This window comes from Papaver somniferum, chromosome 3, assembly GCF_003573695.1.
Source record: "Papaver somniferum cultivar HN1 chromosome 3, ASM357369v1, whole genome shotgun sequence".
In the NCBI taxonomy this organism is placed as follows: domain Eukaryota; kingdom Viridiplantae; phylum Streptophyta; class Magnoliopsida; order Ranunculales; family Papaveraceae; genus Papaver; species Papaver somniferum.
The window spans coordinates 47,372,342-47,386,291 of NC_039360.1; the positions used below are offsets into that span (position 1 = coordinate 47,372,342).

Genomic DNA, 13,950 nt, shown 5'->3' on the forward strand with positions numbered 1-13,950 from the left:
CTCGGAAGCGTTGCTATCTCAAGCTTGTTTTCCAAGTTTAGTTGCCAAAACTATAAGTCTTGATTTCTAGTCTACTTATAGCTAAGTCTCGTATTAGGATAGCAAGTGTAGTTGAGATTTATACTTCACGGCGTTCATCGAATGAAGATGAAGAACTACTCAAGGGAACTTGTGGAACTTCATCAACAAAAGGTATGTGGATACTTGAACTAATCTATCACTCAAAAGTCTATCTACTTTATCTCTTATTTGAGACAAAAGTCATATTGCTATATAGACTTCTATTATACACATTTGATATTTCGACCCGAGTTTATCTCGCTTATCTATTTATCGAAATATGTGTTGGTAAGCTTTCACTTTAACCAAGTTCATCTTTTATTCTTGACGAAAGTCAAAAGATGATCATGTGAAAATCGCCTTGTAACATCTTACATGATTTGTCTGAGACAATCATTTGAAGTAGACTCGGAATGTTTCGTATTGATCATTTGATCCCTTGAAAATTGCTTTGAAGGAAGTAGTTTGTGTGAGACAACTATTGTCGTCTTCCAAGAATGTTTCAATGGTTGAAATGAGAGTTTAGAACAATTGGATATAAACATAGTATGCATACTTGCATATATGTAGTCCAAGTCCGGGAACCATGCTATGCGTACCCGTACACGTACTGGTTGGTTGTTGGAAGTCCGAGAACTAATTATACTTACCCGTACGCATACTGGAGGAAGTTCAAGTTCCGTGAATTTCTGATGGAGTTTGGAAGTGTAATATGGTATGCGTACCCGTACGCATACTGGTGTAACCAAACTCTGTTCGGCTACTTAAGTATGCGTACCCGCTTGCATACTTAAGTAGGTTATGTTCTAAAATCGGTTTGTTCATGAGCTAATACATTTATATAATAAGGAATGCAATTTTTGCAAACCGTGGCTATAACGTTCATGAAATGATTCGAGTGAATCAAAATCAGTTTTTCTTCAATTGTGTCTTGTATACTTCTATGCGAATATAAAAAATTGAACAACTCTCTAACTAGTTTATTTGAGTCATTTGAACTAGTTGATAAAGATGATTTAAGGTTGATATGAAAGTGCTCATATGGATAACCATTGGTTAACTATTGTTGAACCAACTAAGTGTACACGCTTAGGTACGGTCACCTTTATCTAAATGATGGTACATTTCATTTGTGTATTACAAGCTAAGTTCGATCTAACAGTTGAAAGATATTAGCTTAAATCTAATCAGGTTTTCATCTAACGGTGAATATTGAAAGTTTTATTACCAAGGTAACATTGATTGTAAACCCTGATTTGGAGACTATATAAAGGAGAACTCTAGCAACTGGGAAACATAATCCCCCACACCTCATGATACTAGTTGCGACTAGAGTCGATTCTCCTTTAACCTTAGGTTTTTCATGACACCCTGTAGCTTAACGACTTGAAGACTTCATTGGGATTGTGAAGCCAGATCCAACTATTTTCTCTATAATTGCGTGTTCTGATCTTGTTGTTTTCTATTGTGATTGAGTACTATCTTCTTTAAGATGTGCTCGAGATTTATTCTCCGATAGGTAAGATTGAAAAATAGTCACAAACATCTTCGTCTCATCGTTTGTGATTCCATAATATCTTGTTTCGTTGATTGATTAAGATTATTTTGAGGTGATTGATAATACTAGGTTGTTCTTCAGGAATATAAGTTTGGTTTATCAATTGGTTCCTGTTCACCTTGATTTATCAAAAGACTGAACAAAACTCGTAGGTATATCTATGGGACAAAGATTTATCTATTCAATAGACTTTTCTGTGTGATACAGATTTGTTTATCAAGTCTTCGCCTTTGGGTCGTAGCAACTCTTAGTTGTGAGTGAGATAAGTTAAGGTAATCAAGTGCGCAGAATGCTGTGTGGTTTTAGAGGCGTAAGGAACGCGACTGTACCTTGATCAGTATGAGATTGGTTAGGGCTCAACAATATTTTAGTTCGAAGTTAACTGGTAGTAGGATAGTGTCTGTAGCGGCTTAATACAGTGTGGTGTTCAAATCTGGACTAGGTCCTGGGGTTTTTCTGCATTTGCGGTTTCCTCGTTAACAAAATTTTTGGTGTCTGTGTTATTTTTTTCCGCATTATATTTGTTTATATAATTAAAATATCACAGGTTGTGCGTAAGTTCAATCAATTAGATCATCCAACCTTTGGTTGTTTATATAAATTGATTGACACTCGGATATTGGTTTTTGATACCGTCCAAGTTATTTCTTATATTCAATCAGGATCGCAAATTCCAATTTTTTTGATTGCGGATTTGAGATATAACTCTTTGATATACTGAGTCTGACTGTCTAGTTGATTCTCTTGAAAGTATACTGGAGTTAGTCCATACAGATTGCTAAGCGAAATATTGGGTGTGGTTGTTAGATTCTCGCTTTTTCACGAGGTACTAAGAGAAATGGGTTATACTACATCGACGACGTTTGCGAGGGGCGGTGTTTATCAGTTAAAAGGTCTTCTCATGCATACGAAAATCAAATATTATTGTGGCATTGTAGGTCAGGACATGCTTCATTTGGATATTTGGAGCACTTTTTTCCCGATTTATTTAACTCTTGCAAACCTTCGGACTTTAAATGTGATACTTGCATTCTTGCTAAAAGTCATCGTAGTATGTACCCCGATAGTTTCAGTTAAAGATCTATACCGTTTGACTTGGTTCATTCAGACGTCTGGGGACCCTCTCGTATTAGTAGTACTTCTGGATTTCGGTGGTTTGTTATCTTCATCGATGATTCTACCCATATGACATGGCTCTATTTGATAAAGAACAAAAGTGATGTAGTTAAACATTTTCGTGCATTTCATAAAATGATTCAGACACAATTTTTGGCTAATTTAAAGGTTCTTTGTTCCGATAATGGTGGTGAGTATGTTAATAAATTATTACGAGGATATTTTCAATAACATGGAATTTTTCATGAAACTAGTTGTCCGTCTACGCCACAACAAAATGGTGTGGCGGAAAGGAAAAATCGCCAGTTACTTGCAATTACGAGGGCATGTCTGATTGGATCAAATATGAAGACCCAATTATGGAAAGAAGATATTACCGCTGCTGTATATCTTCTCAATCAGGTACCAACTAGTGTTTTAAAATTTCAAACTCCGTTGGACAAATAAATTAGCTTTGTCTGTGACAATACCTTCTCATCTTAAACTTCCTCCAAGGGTATTCGGTTGTGTTGTGTTTGAAACATCTACGTACAAAGTTAGATCCATGTGCTATCAATTGTGTCTTTGTTGGTTATCATCCATTCTAGAAAGGCTACATGTGTTATCATCCTCAAAGCCATAAATTTTATGTTACTATGGATGTAACGTTTTCTGAGCACAAAATTTTTTACTCGAAAAAATGTATCTAATTCTCCTCTTCAGGGAGAGATTGTTACTAAGGAGCTGAATTTGATGGATTTATTTCCAACTAATAGTAAATAAATCTGACTACAAATGAAACAAGTTTGAGTACATCTCCTACTGACAGTGGCTTAAGAGTAGCTGATATGCAAATCATGGAACAAATTCAAGGGGTCGATAATCCTGTTATTGAAGAAGTGGATGCTCCTATTGTTGAAGAACATCCTCTATCCACATCGATAGTACCTATAAGAAGTTATCCTTCCGCCGATGAGACTCAGGTAAGCATAAATCCTTCGATTAATACTAACAATATTTGTGAATCAATTGTGGCTGACATGTATCAATTTCCACAATGGGGCAATCGTGGGGTACCACCATATCATTTTTCACCTAAAGCAATAAAAAAAGGTAAAATATCCTATCGTGAATTATATGTCTACTCATAGATTATCAGAAGCTGGTAAAGCATTTGTCAGTCAGATATAGGATGTTACTATTCCCAAAAACGTACAAGAAGCATTATCTGATCCAAAATGGGATGGCCCTATGGTAGAGGAGATATTAGCACATAATAGAAATGGTACATGGGATATAGTTTTACTACCAGAAGGGAAGAAACCTGTTGGTTGCATGTGGGTTTATGCTATCAAGTATAATCCAGATGGTTCGATTGATAGGTACAAAGCAAGATGGTTCGATTGATTATCAAGAGACGTTTCATCATGTTCAATACTATTCGGGTGTTGTTGTCTTTGGAAGCAAATTTAGGTTGGCCTGTAAAATAGTATGATGTGAAAAATGCCTTTTTTCATGGTGATTTACAAGAAGAAGTGTACATGCCACTAACTCCAGGTTATAATATGCTCCAAACGATGCAAACGTGGGTTGTGAGCTAAACAAGGCCTTATATGGTTTGAAGCAGTCTCCCAGAGCTTGGTTTGGTATATTTCGTCTGGCAATGAAGAAACTCGGGTATACACAAAGTAATGCTAATCATACTTTGTTCCTACAAAGGGTAGATAAGAAGATAAATGCGCTTATTATCTATGTAGATGATATGGTGGTAATATGAAATGATCCTGAAGAGATGAATAATCTGAAGAGTGGTTTGTATTTGGAGTTTGGTATGAAGAATTTGGGTGGACTTAAATACTTCTTGGGTATTGAAGTTATATGATTTGGACAGAGAATTTTCTTGTCTCAGCGAAAATATGTATTGATTTGTTGAAGGAAACCAATATGCTTGGGTGTGAGCCAATTGGGTCTCCTATGGAACAGAATCATGGTCTTGAAGATGTTCTGATCAAATACCAACCAACAAGGGACAGTACCATAAGTTAGTTGGTCGCTTAATTTATCTTTCCCATATTAAGCCAGACATTGCCTATGATGTAGGTGTTGTGAGCAGATTTATGCATAATCCGGGTCAACAACACATGGATGCAGTCATCAGGATACTAAGGTATTTGATGTCTGCATTAGGCAGAGGTTTGATGTCTTCAAAACATGGACATCTTGATATATCGGGTTACACTGACTCAGACTGGGAAGGCAAAGGTGATAGGAGAAGATCGACATCTGGATATGTAACCTTCGTAGGAGGTAATTTAGTAACTTGGAAGTCTAAGAAACAACATGTTGTTTCCTTGTCAAGTGCTGAAGCAGAATACAAGGCAATAGTGAAAGGCATTTGTGAACTTTTATGGTTGAAAAAGCTTATGGGATAGCTTGGGTTTCCTCCTGCAAAACCTATGAAGTTGTTTTGTGATAATCAGTCAACCATCAAAATTGCAGAAAATCTAGTACAACATGATCGAACGAAACATGTGGAGATTGATATGAACTTCATCTATGATAAACTTGAAGAAAACATAATTGAAGTGCCGTATGTACGTACAACACAACATTTAGCAGATATTCTGACCAAGGTCGTATCAAATAATGTATTCAATGATTCACTTATCAAGTTGGGCATTTGTGATATATATGCACCACCTTGAGGGAGACTGTTGGATTATCTAGTGTGAATACTGTAAGTTGATAGTTGTTGTAATAGTGTTAATGGTTGTAATCGTTGATGTATTGAATAGTCTCTGTAATTTTTGACTTACTTTTTCTTCACTTTCTGGCAACATGTTAGTTGTAAGAAGACGTGTTCTTCTCTAGCTTTTCATCTACTGTAACTATGATAAATATTGATAAACCTTGAGCTCTTGACAAATTCAATTTGAGTTTCATGTTCTATTTCAATTCAATTCGAATGAGAGTAATTGTGAATTGCTAGGAAACTCATTATTCCAAGAATTACTCTAAAATAGCAAGATACACTAAAAAGATTATATACAAATTACTCTAAAGATATTGATATTATTATAAAATAGTACAAATTACTCTAAAATAGTACTTGCGTTGTCTTCTAATACCATTTTAAAGATGCGAGTTCGAGCACATTAGCTATTGTTGTATTTATTACAACTGCACTCCAATACCACATTACATATACTACATAATTAAACCAGTAATCCTTTTGTCCAAGGAAACATGCAAGCATATATTTTCCTGACAATCATGGACATAACATTATCCTACACCTACATAGGCATAACGTTATTCAGAAACACTTACAATAACTTAGATCATTAAAAAGGGTAAAACTGTCGTCATGAATTCCTCGTATGTGAAAGTCACAGTTCCAGTACACGAAACATCATTTTCCTTGAACTTATCAGAGAGTCCCTGCATTGAGTTCAATTACTTAGAACACATATTTACACTACGGTATAGGAGGAAATAGAAATGAACGAAAACATATCAAAGAAGAGGAAGGATCCTTCACATTTTTATTATCACATTATCTCACGCGTTGGACGTCATTTTCGTGAATAAAAATCAAACTGTAACGGATTTGAAGCTAATATTTTGAGAATGTGTTCCTCTTACCAAGTTCTACATGCCTACCAAAAATGATCACCAAAATATAAATCCTCACAATCTACCGGTCTTAGTTTCGACGGCCAGAAATCCGCAGATTTTCGACGGCTCATTTTCAAAGTAGTAGATGATGATGTTATACGTCTCGGAACATGCTCATTTTCGGTAGGAAAGTAGAGCTATGTAATGGTAACATATCTCCAAAGTATTAGCTTCAAATCCGTTACGGTTTGGTTTTAATTTGCAAAAATGACGTCCAATGTATGAGATACTGTGATAATAAAAGTGTGAGGGGAATTAAAAATAGTGTGAGATAGTGTGATAATCTGTTACGCTTTGGTTTTATTATTTTTATTTTATTTTATTTTGACATCAGGAATTAAAAATAATCAGTACCTTGACAGTAAGGCAGCACCTGCAACGTCAAGAACAAAAACCCAAACAAATTAATTAGTGGATAATCAAGAGAAACAGTTATTAGAAAAAGAAGAGAAGGTTATTATAGAGTTAGATGAAGGTAGGTAACATACTCTATGAAACTGTCATATTCAAGGCCCTTCTTTTTGTACCCAGTTTTATCATACTTCGCGATAAGCAAATTCATGATGGCTGGAGAAACCCTGAAACCAAGTGCTCCTAGAGCCCTCTGTAACTCAGAAGAATCAATTTTCCCACTTCGGTCCGTATCAAATCGTTGAAAAGTTGTCTGGAAACAACAGAAGTCACATTAGCAATGTTTTCCTTAATTAAGCATAGAGGTAATCTTTAAAATGTTCACGAATTATTCATAAGTGAATTGGTGCAAATATTATAGAGTTCTTGCTAGTTGCGACTTACCCTCCAACTCTGAAGACACTGATACACAGCAATGAATTCCCTTGGCCCTGCGTGCACCCACAAAGATTTACGTTTATATGCGTATAAAGGTGAAAGTAAATAATAAAGAGAGATGGACTGCAAATAAAGCAGCTGGGAGATAAAGGGAAAAGAAGAGTTGATCAGCACATACCTAACTGGCGAACCTTGGGATTATTAGTATGGAGATGCATCAGAAGATGAATAGTACGGAGACTAAAGCTTTGTTGAACAGAAGACAAAGCTCTTTGCAACTCCTTGTCATCAATGAATCCACTTCTGTCTTGATCAACCATTTGAAAACATTTCACAATTTCAGGATTAGTCCCTTTTGGGAAAGCGGATGGTAACATCCCTGCTGAGAAAGGACTCATCATTCCATGCTGTTGCTGCTGCTGATTATTATTAGTACGACCATAGCCGTTAGCATTGCAAGGGAATTGAACCTGCTGCAATTTAGCAGCAGGTTTGACACATTCTTCATCGTAGTAGTTGTGCTCAGAGACTTGTGGGTAAGATTGCAACTTATTACTGTAGTGCTGAGAACCATAATTGTCACTGAAATCCTCATGATCATATGGTTGAGCACCATAGTAAGCATGTTGCTGATGCGAAGAGTATGTTGCATAAGCCATTATATCTGAAGGAAGAGAGGAAAGGTGTATATGCTATGGGGTTTTGAGTTTTGAGCGCTTGTGGAAATGAGGACTCCCAAGTGATGGGTTTTATAGTAACTGGGTGAATATAAGTCTTGAAGAAATTACGCTAGAATGCCATGCAATTTTGATGGACACGAATTTTTAATATAGCTTTCGGGTATGTGGAGTAGGCAATGTTCCAATAAACTTTCGGTATTTTCTTTTTTGTGATGTGCAATCAGCATTTGAACATCCTCCGTCATACAAACCTTGCAGTAGGATCTAATGGCTCATCATGTTTTCAACTGGAATCAGAATTTTCTTTATATGTGTAGTAAGATGATAAAATGGAATAAGATTCTATCTGTTTATGATAACTGCATCTTTTTTCACTTTTTCTGGATAATCATTAGTACCATATAATGGTGCGATTCAAGTGGTCAAGTGGATTGGGCGGAGTAAAGGCTTTCGACCAGCCTGATCACAAGTAAATTGGACCACATGATAAATTTTGAGTCACGTGGTCAAATTTTATTTGTAGTGTAGAAAATTTGGGTCATTGAGCAACTTTTTAGTCTTATTTAACAGGTTTTAGTCTTAGTTCACAGTATTCCTAAGAATAGCAAACTATGTTGCAGGGCAGAACACCCACAATATTATGTTTCGTACAGCAAACACATCTGAAGTCCAACATAACACCTGCCCAAAATGTGCTATAATGCACTATTAACGTCTATTGAAATTCATTTACAATCTAAAGGTTCAGAGCATAAAAAAAAATAAGTTCCCAAAGACGAACACGGCAATCAGGAGATTGCAAAAGGAATAAAAGACAGCTGAAAGCAAAGGTGATCAAGTTGCTTAAGATATTTTCCGATTTTCTTGAAAGGCTCTCCTTCATGTTTCTATAGAGTTGATCTTAGTTGTCCTTCATTTTGCATTCATAAGTACGAGTGTCACTGCGATAAGTGAAAGACTACGAAAATCATCAGCTGAAACTTGGGATACCAGGGAACTTGTAATTTTCGTGATACTAATGTGAAACGTTTAGTCCAGGATTTCCCAACTTCAATTCAGAATCTTGCATGACCAGACACTCACAATTTGTAAAAGTAAATAAGGAGAATTTTTAAGTTCTATAACTTCGTAATATATGTGCATCATGTAAAGGGGAACACCCCAGTGTGCATTTCAAGAGTGTAACTGTGTAAGAATATATCTTGGATCCTTTTCCACGAATCTGGTCCTAGTGTATGTATACACCAGCAAAAAGCTCTGAAATCAAAAAATGATTTCTAGAGTAGAAGGAAAGTAAAAAAAATATCTCTAGAAAGAGGGATTGAACCTGTTACCTTGTGGTTAACAGCCACACGCTCTAACCAGCCGAGCTATTCCAGCTTTGTTGCTTCTAAACTAATCTTTTTAATTAAAAAATAAGCAACAGGTGCTGAGATCCTTGGTTTACCAAAAATTCTTCCTGCCATGGCATATAGTACATCACTTAAGCATAATGTGTTGTCATTTTTATACGGTGCTTGTTTTGCAACTAGTTTTCTAACATATTTTTCCAAAATAGTAAATCATGGCAGGATATGAAAGGCTAGTTTATTTTTATTTATTTTTTGTAAAAAATTATCGTCAAAAAGGAAAAATATTATCACGAGAAAGTAATATAACCATCAAAAGCTACGACAACTAACTTTATCATCCAATAAAATTTCCTACAAATCAGCAGTTAAATTATCCCAATAATCTTGTATGTGTACGATTTTTGCTCGCTAATAGTTTCTCGATAAAAGACGTATTGTAATATATGTGTAAGCCAAGTCAAGTATTGACTTACCTTTATTAAATTTAGTACAGCTGTTATTACAGCACACTCTCTCTCTTCTCAGTGTTAACTGAGTTCGTTATAATAAATTGTTATACATTCTTATGGTGTCATTGGAGTTTTGATCCAAATAAAAAAAATCATCTTTTGCACACAAATTTCTTAACAATATTTTTAGAAGATCATGGAACCAATATATTTTTCATATCTTTCTCGATTCTCTTCAGCTTTTTTCAACATGAATTTACTGGTTTCAGGTCAATTTTCAAATCAAAAGTCATCTCTGTTTCTTGATACCCTTGTTTGGGGAATGGGTAATAACAACAATAATTTCTTCATCGTTGCTCAAAATGGTAATTCTCTTAAGTTCTCCTTGTCATTTTATAATATACAAATTTCTTGCTATGACTTATCAGTTTGAGTCGACTTGGTTTCAGATGATTTGCATGGTTATGTTACTGGTGATAAGCAAGAACCAATAAGAAAAGTTATGGTTAATGGTGTTTCAAGCTTGAATCAGAAGTGGGTTTATCGGAGAAAGCTAGACTGTTTTGTTACAAGTTGAATGAAGGAAACTTTCATTGCTTCTGTTTCTGGTGATATATCAGATCTTTCAACAGCCAGGGAAATTTGGTCTTTTATTGAAGCTAGTTTCAAAAATCAAATTTTGGAAAGAAAAAGTATGTTGAGAAATCAGCTTCACAATTTACGAAAAGTAATTGACAATTCTTGTTTACCTGCATTATAGGAAAACAATAGTTGATTCTTTAGTTGTTATATGTGAAAAAGTCAGTGAGTCTGATTTGATAATGCATATTCTGAATAGGGTATGGATAGAGAATGATGATTTTATGATTTTTGCACAAAAAATAGAGTGGTGCCATTTATTTTTGCAGAAATTAAACCTAGGATATTGAATCATGAGCAAGTGCTCATTGATCAGCAACAAGATTTTTGTTGGAGCATCGCTCGGTAAAACTCACAAATTTTGGTATGTCAACTTTGTTATCAAACTTAGTTGACCAAAACTATATCTTGATTTATGGTCTGCTAAAATCAATCTCAGACTAGGAATAAAACATGGTAGTTGAGTATCAGAATTTATCGATTAACCCCTAAAGATTGATGACTGAAGATCAACAAAGACATCTATGAGGACTTCATAAAAAAAGTATGTAATGATTGACTATCCTATTTTCTCATATTTTTTTACCATTTCATCTGCTGAAACAACGTTGTTTAACTTTACTATTATGATGAAAATGTGAGAAGAAATTTCGAGTTCAAGCTAGACTTGACAAATCTCAAATTATAATTTCAAGCAATGGAAGTTCTAAAGAACTTATCGCATAATAGGTTGAGAACAACTTATTGTTCAATATACCATAACTGTGTAAAAAGTTCATAGGAGACATCAAGTTACATTCATGTTCATGAACTGAATTGATCGGTACATGAACTTTGCATTTGCATGATGAATAAATCTCTTATTAACTCACGTACATGAACTGGTTTAGTCAGTTAACGAACATAATTTATTTTGAGATGTTCATGAACTGGTTGATTTTAATTGGTTCTCTAAGCATGAATATGATCCTAGTGTATAAACCAGCTAAAAATATGTTTTTTATGTGGATTTTGTATACTATTTGGTAGATGGATTTCAGAACGAAAGAAGAAAACGAAAACACGCTAGAAACAGGGATTGAACCTGTGACCTTGTGGTTAACAGCTACAAGCTCTAACCAGCTGAGCTATTCCAGCTTTGTTGTTTCAAAACTAAATCTCTGGACTAGATTCTATTGTAAAATACCTTAATGATGGATTTTTTTCGCTACAGGTTTTAGTTACTAGGCACTCCAAGTGTCCAATTGTCTAGTAACTATAAATAACCCGTGCCATAACAGCACGGCAAGAGGCCATATAATTTGTTTGTTATAATGATTTTAATAACTACTGCAAACTGTGGTAAGACTTATTTTGACCAATGTGGACTTGTAGCTATGAAATTCTTAGATATTTATCATCCAAATAATTATAAATTCGGCTGCACTTGCAATTGAGTAAAATGATAATTATGATTAAAATGGTAGGAAAAATGTTTCATTTTAAAAAGAGGACCTAAAGTTCTTTGTTCATTGTTCTTTCCAAGTTTGAAAAGATATACGTCAAAGAATTTTCTTTATTTTTTGAATAATAAAATATAAATATAAAAAATGAGTTTTATATGGTTGTAATATCTAATTTTTCACTTTATTTTGGGTTTCACACATTGTAACTCTAATGTGATTTGTGTTTTGAAAGTTGATGAAGTTAGCTTATTCGATTGCTAAAGTTAAATTCAGGTCTATGGCAAAAGAGTAAATTTTTGGTGAGTCATTTTTGGATATGTATTTGTTTTTGATTATTCCCTTTATACAATGAGTATAATGAAAATTATTCTTTGTATTTTTCGATTTTTCCTTTATACAATTAGTATAATGAAAATAATTCTTTGTAATTTTAAAAAAAAAATATGCTATTTGTATTTTGCAGATTGGTAAAGGCTAGCTAATTTGATCTTTTAAAGAATGGTTCAAAAATATTTCTTTATTTTTCCATGGTTTTAACATTTAATTTTTCCCTTTATTTTTTTTTAATGACACATTTATTTTTTAGAGGGTTATCAATATCTCAATAATGGAAGGAGGTTACAAACACCACGGCCGCTAGATGTCTTTGGCTGGGATGAGACTGGGATGGTCGGATCACTTGTTTGTCTCTTAGAATGTTATCCGTCCGTTCAAGTTCAAAAACCCATTATGTTTTGTGTTGTATATGTCAACAATGCACAATCAGCGGGTGGTAAGAAGCCCAGTTTTTTGTTATGCGGCGATTTTTTATTATATGGCACCTATAACAAGTACTTATTATGTGGAAGCTATAACAAGTACTTTAAATATTTGAGATTTACCAACAAAAAAAAATCCTAGGGATTAATAATTAAAATATATGAAAAATCTTCAATGTCTATGATTTTTACTCGTTAATACTTTCATTATAAAAATTCTCAAATTACTGACATAACGAGTTCTATTTTACAGTATAATTATAAAGAAGACAACAAAGAAATAAGAAAGAGAGGAAGATTTTATTGATTCATTAGCCACTTTACATATCTATAATATCCTTATAAACATGTAAGGGAAACCCCAGGTATAGCTGGTTGGGCCGCACATCTATGGGCCGTAGACCCTACAACACTCCCCCTTGTGCGGTCCAATGGAACTTCATATGCAGTGTTTCACATATAGTGTTTCGAATGTAGTTCTTCAAATGTCGTCCTCTCCTTGATGACTTGTGCGAAAATCAATTGCCTCATTAAAACTTTGACAAGGAAAAACCCAGTGGGACAAAACCTTGGTACAACTCTTCACATGTTGTCTCGTACTTTACATGTAGTTCATCACATGCAATATGATCTTTAAAGACCGACGAGTCTAAGTTAATTGCCTCGTTAAAACTTCGTCAGGAAAAACCTAAAGGGACAAAACCTGAACGAAAGAAAAAGACTACAACATTAAGTAAACTTAGAACATAGTTGGATGTGTATACGTTTCCTCATTAAAACCTTGACAAGGAAAATCCAGTGGGATAAAACCTTTGACGAAGGAAAAAGAGTACAACGTGACATATGCAAGTAAAGTTGATCCGTTGTAGATGATCACTTTGCTCCGTTGAAGTTGACTAGTTTCTTCACAACTCTTAAGGAAGAAATCCTCGTGGGAAAGACAATAGCCTTAGCTGAGAAATTACATTCCCGGTGTTTGTTGTTGTCTCATTAAAAACCTTGCCGAGTAACAAAACCCTGTGGAAAAAAGCAACCTCGGTGAAGGAAAATAATTCAACACACCATTAGATGTTCCCCCTGATGTCAGACAATTTTCATTAGTCTAATGCAGTCAAAAGGAGTTTATCACACTTTACTTTGGTGAATTGTATGTTTATAAGACCATGTTGTTGATTTTGGAAATTACGCTGCTTTTTTTTTGGAAATTATGCTGCTTTTAACATACTATCACGTTTCATTTCTTTTATTTAGATATTTTCAATAATATCAACGTGATCTTTATGTCTTCAACGTTCAACATACTTTATGTTTTTAGTGTTGTCTCGCTAAAAACCTTGTCGACTAACAGAACCCTTGGGGGAAAATTATTCTCGATCGAAGGGAAAAAGAGTACAACACATCTTCAATTTCAAAGTAAAATATGTCGGCATCATATCCTTGGACTCTC

General features: G+C 34.6%; 1 protein-coding gene and 1 non-coding gene across 2 annotated transcripts; both read right to left on the reverse strand.

Annotated features, from left to right (window-relative positions):
* Positions 1-5,759: 5,759 nt before the first annotated feature.
* On the reverse strand, positions 5,760-7,921 carry LOC113356079 (probable calcium-binding protein CML49). The gene is made up of 5 exons (XM_026599087.1): positions 7,359-7,921; positions 7,187-7,233; positions 6,880-7,055; positions 6,746-6,764; positions 5,760-6,154 (listed from the first exon to the last, which is right to left on the reverse strand). Exons 1-5 carry the CDS (start codon positions 7,837-7,839, stop codon positions 6,050-6,052), a joined length of 828 nt encoding a protein of 275 aa, XP_026454872.1. The 5' UTR covers positions 7,840-7,921; the 3' UTR covers positions 5,760-6,049.
* Positions 7,922-11,363: 3,442 nt separating this feature from the next.
* Positions 11,364-11,437, reverse strand: TRNAN-GUU. Its single transcript has one exon. It is a non-coding gene; the product is annotated as a tRNA-Asn (tRNA).
* Between the last annotated feature and the right edge of the window lie 2,513 nt (positions 11,438-13,950).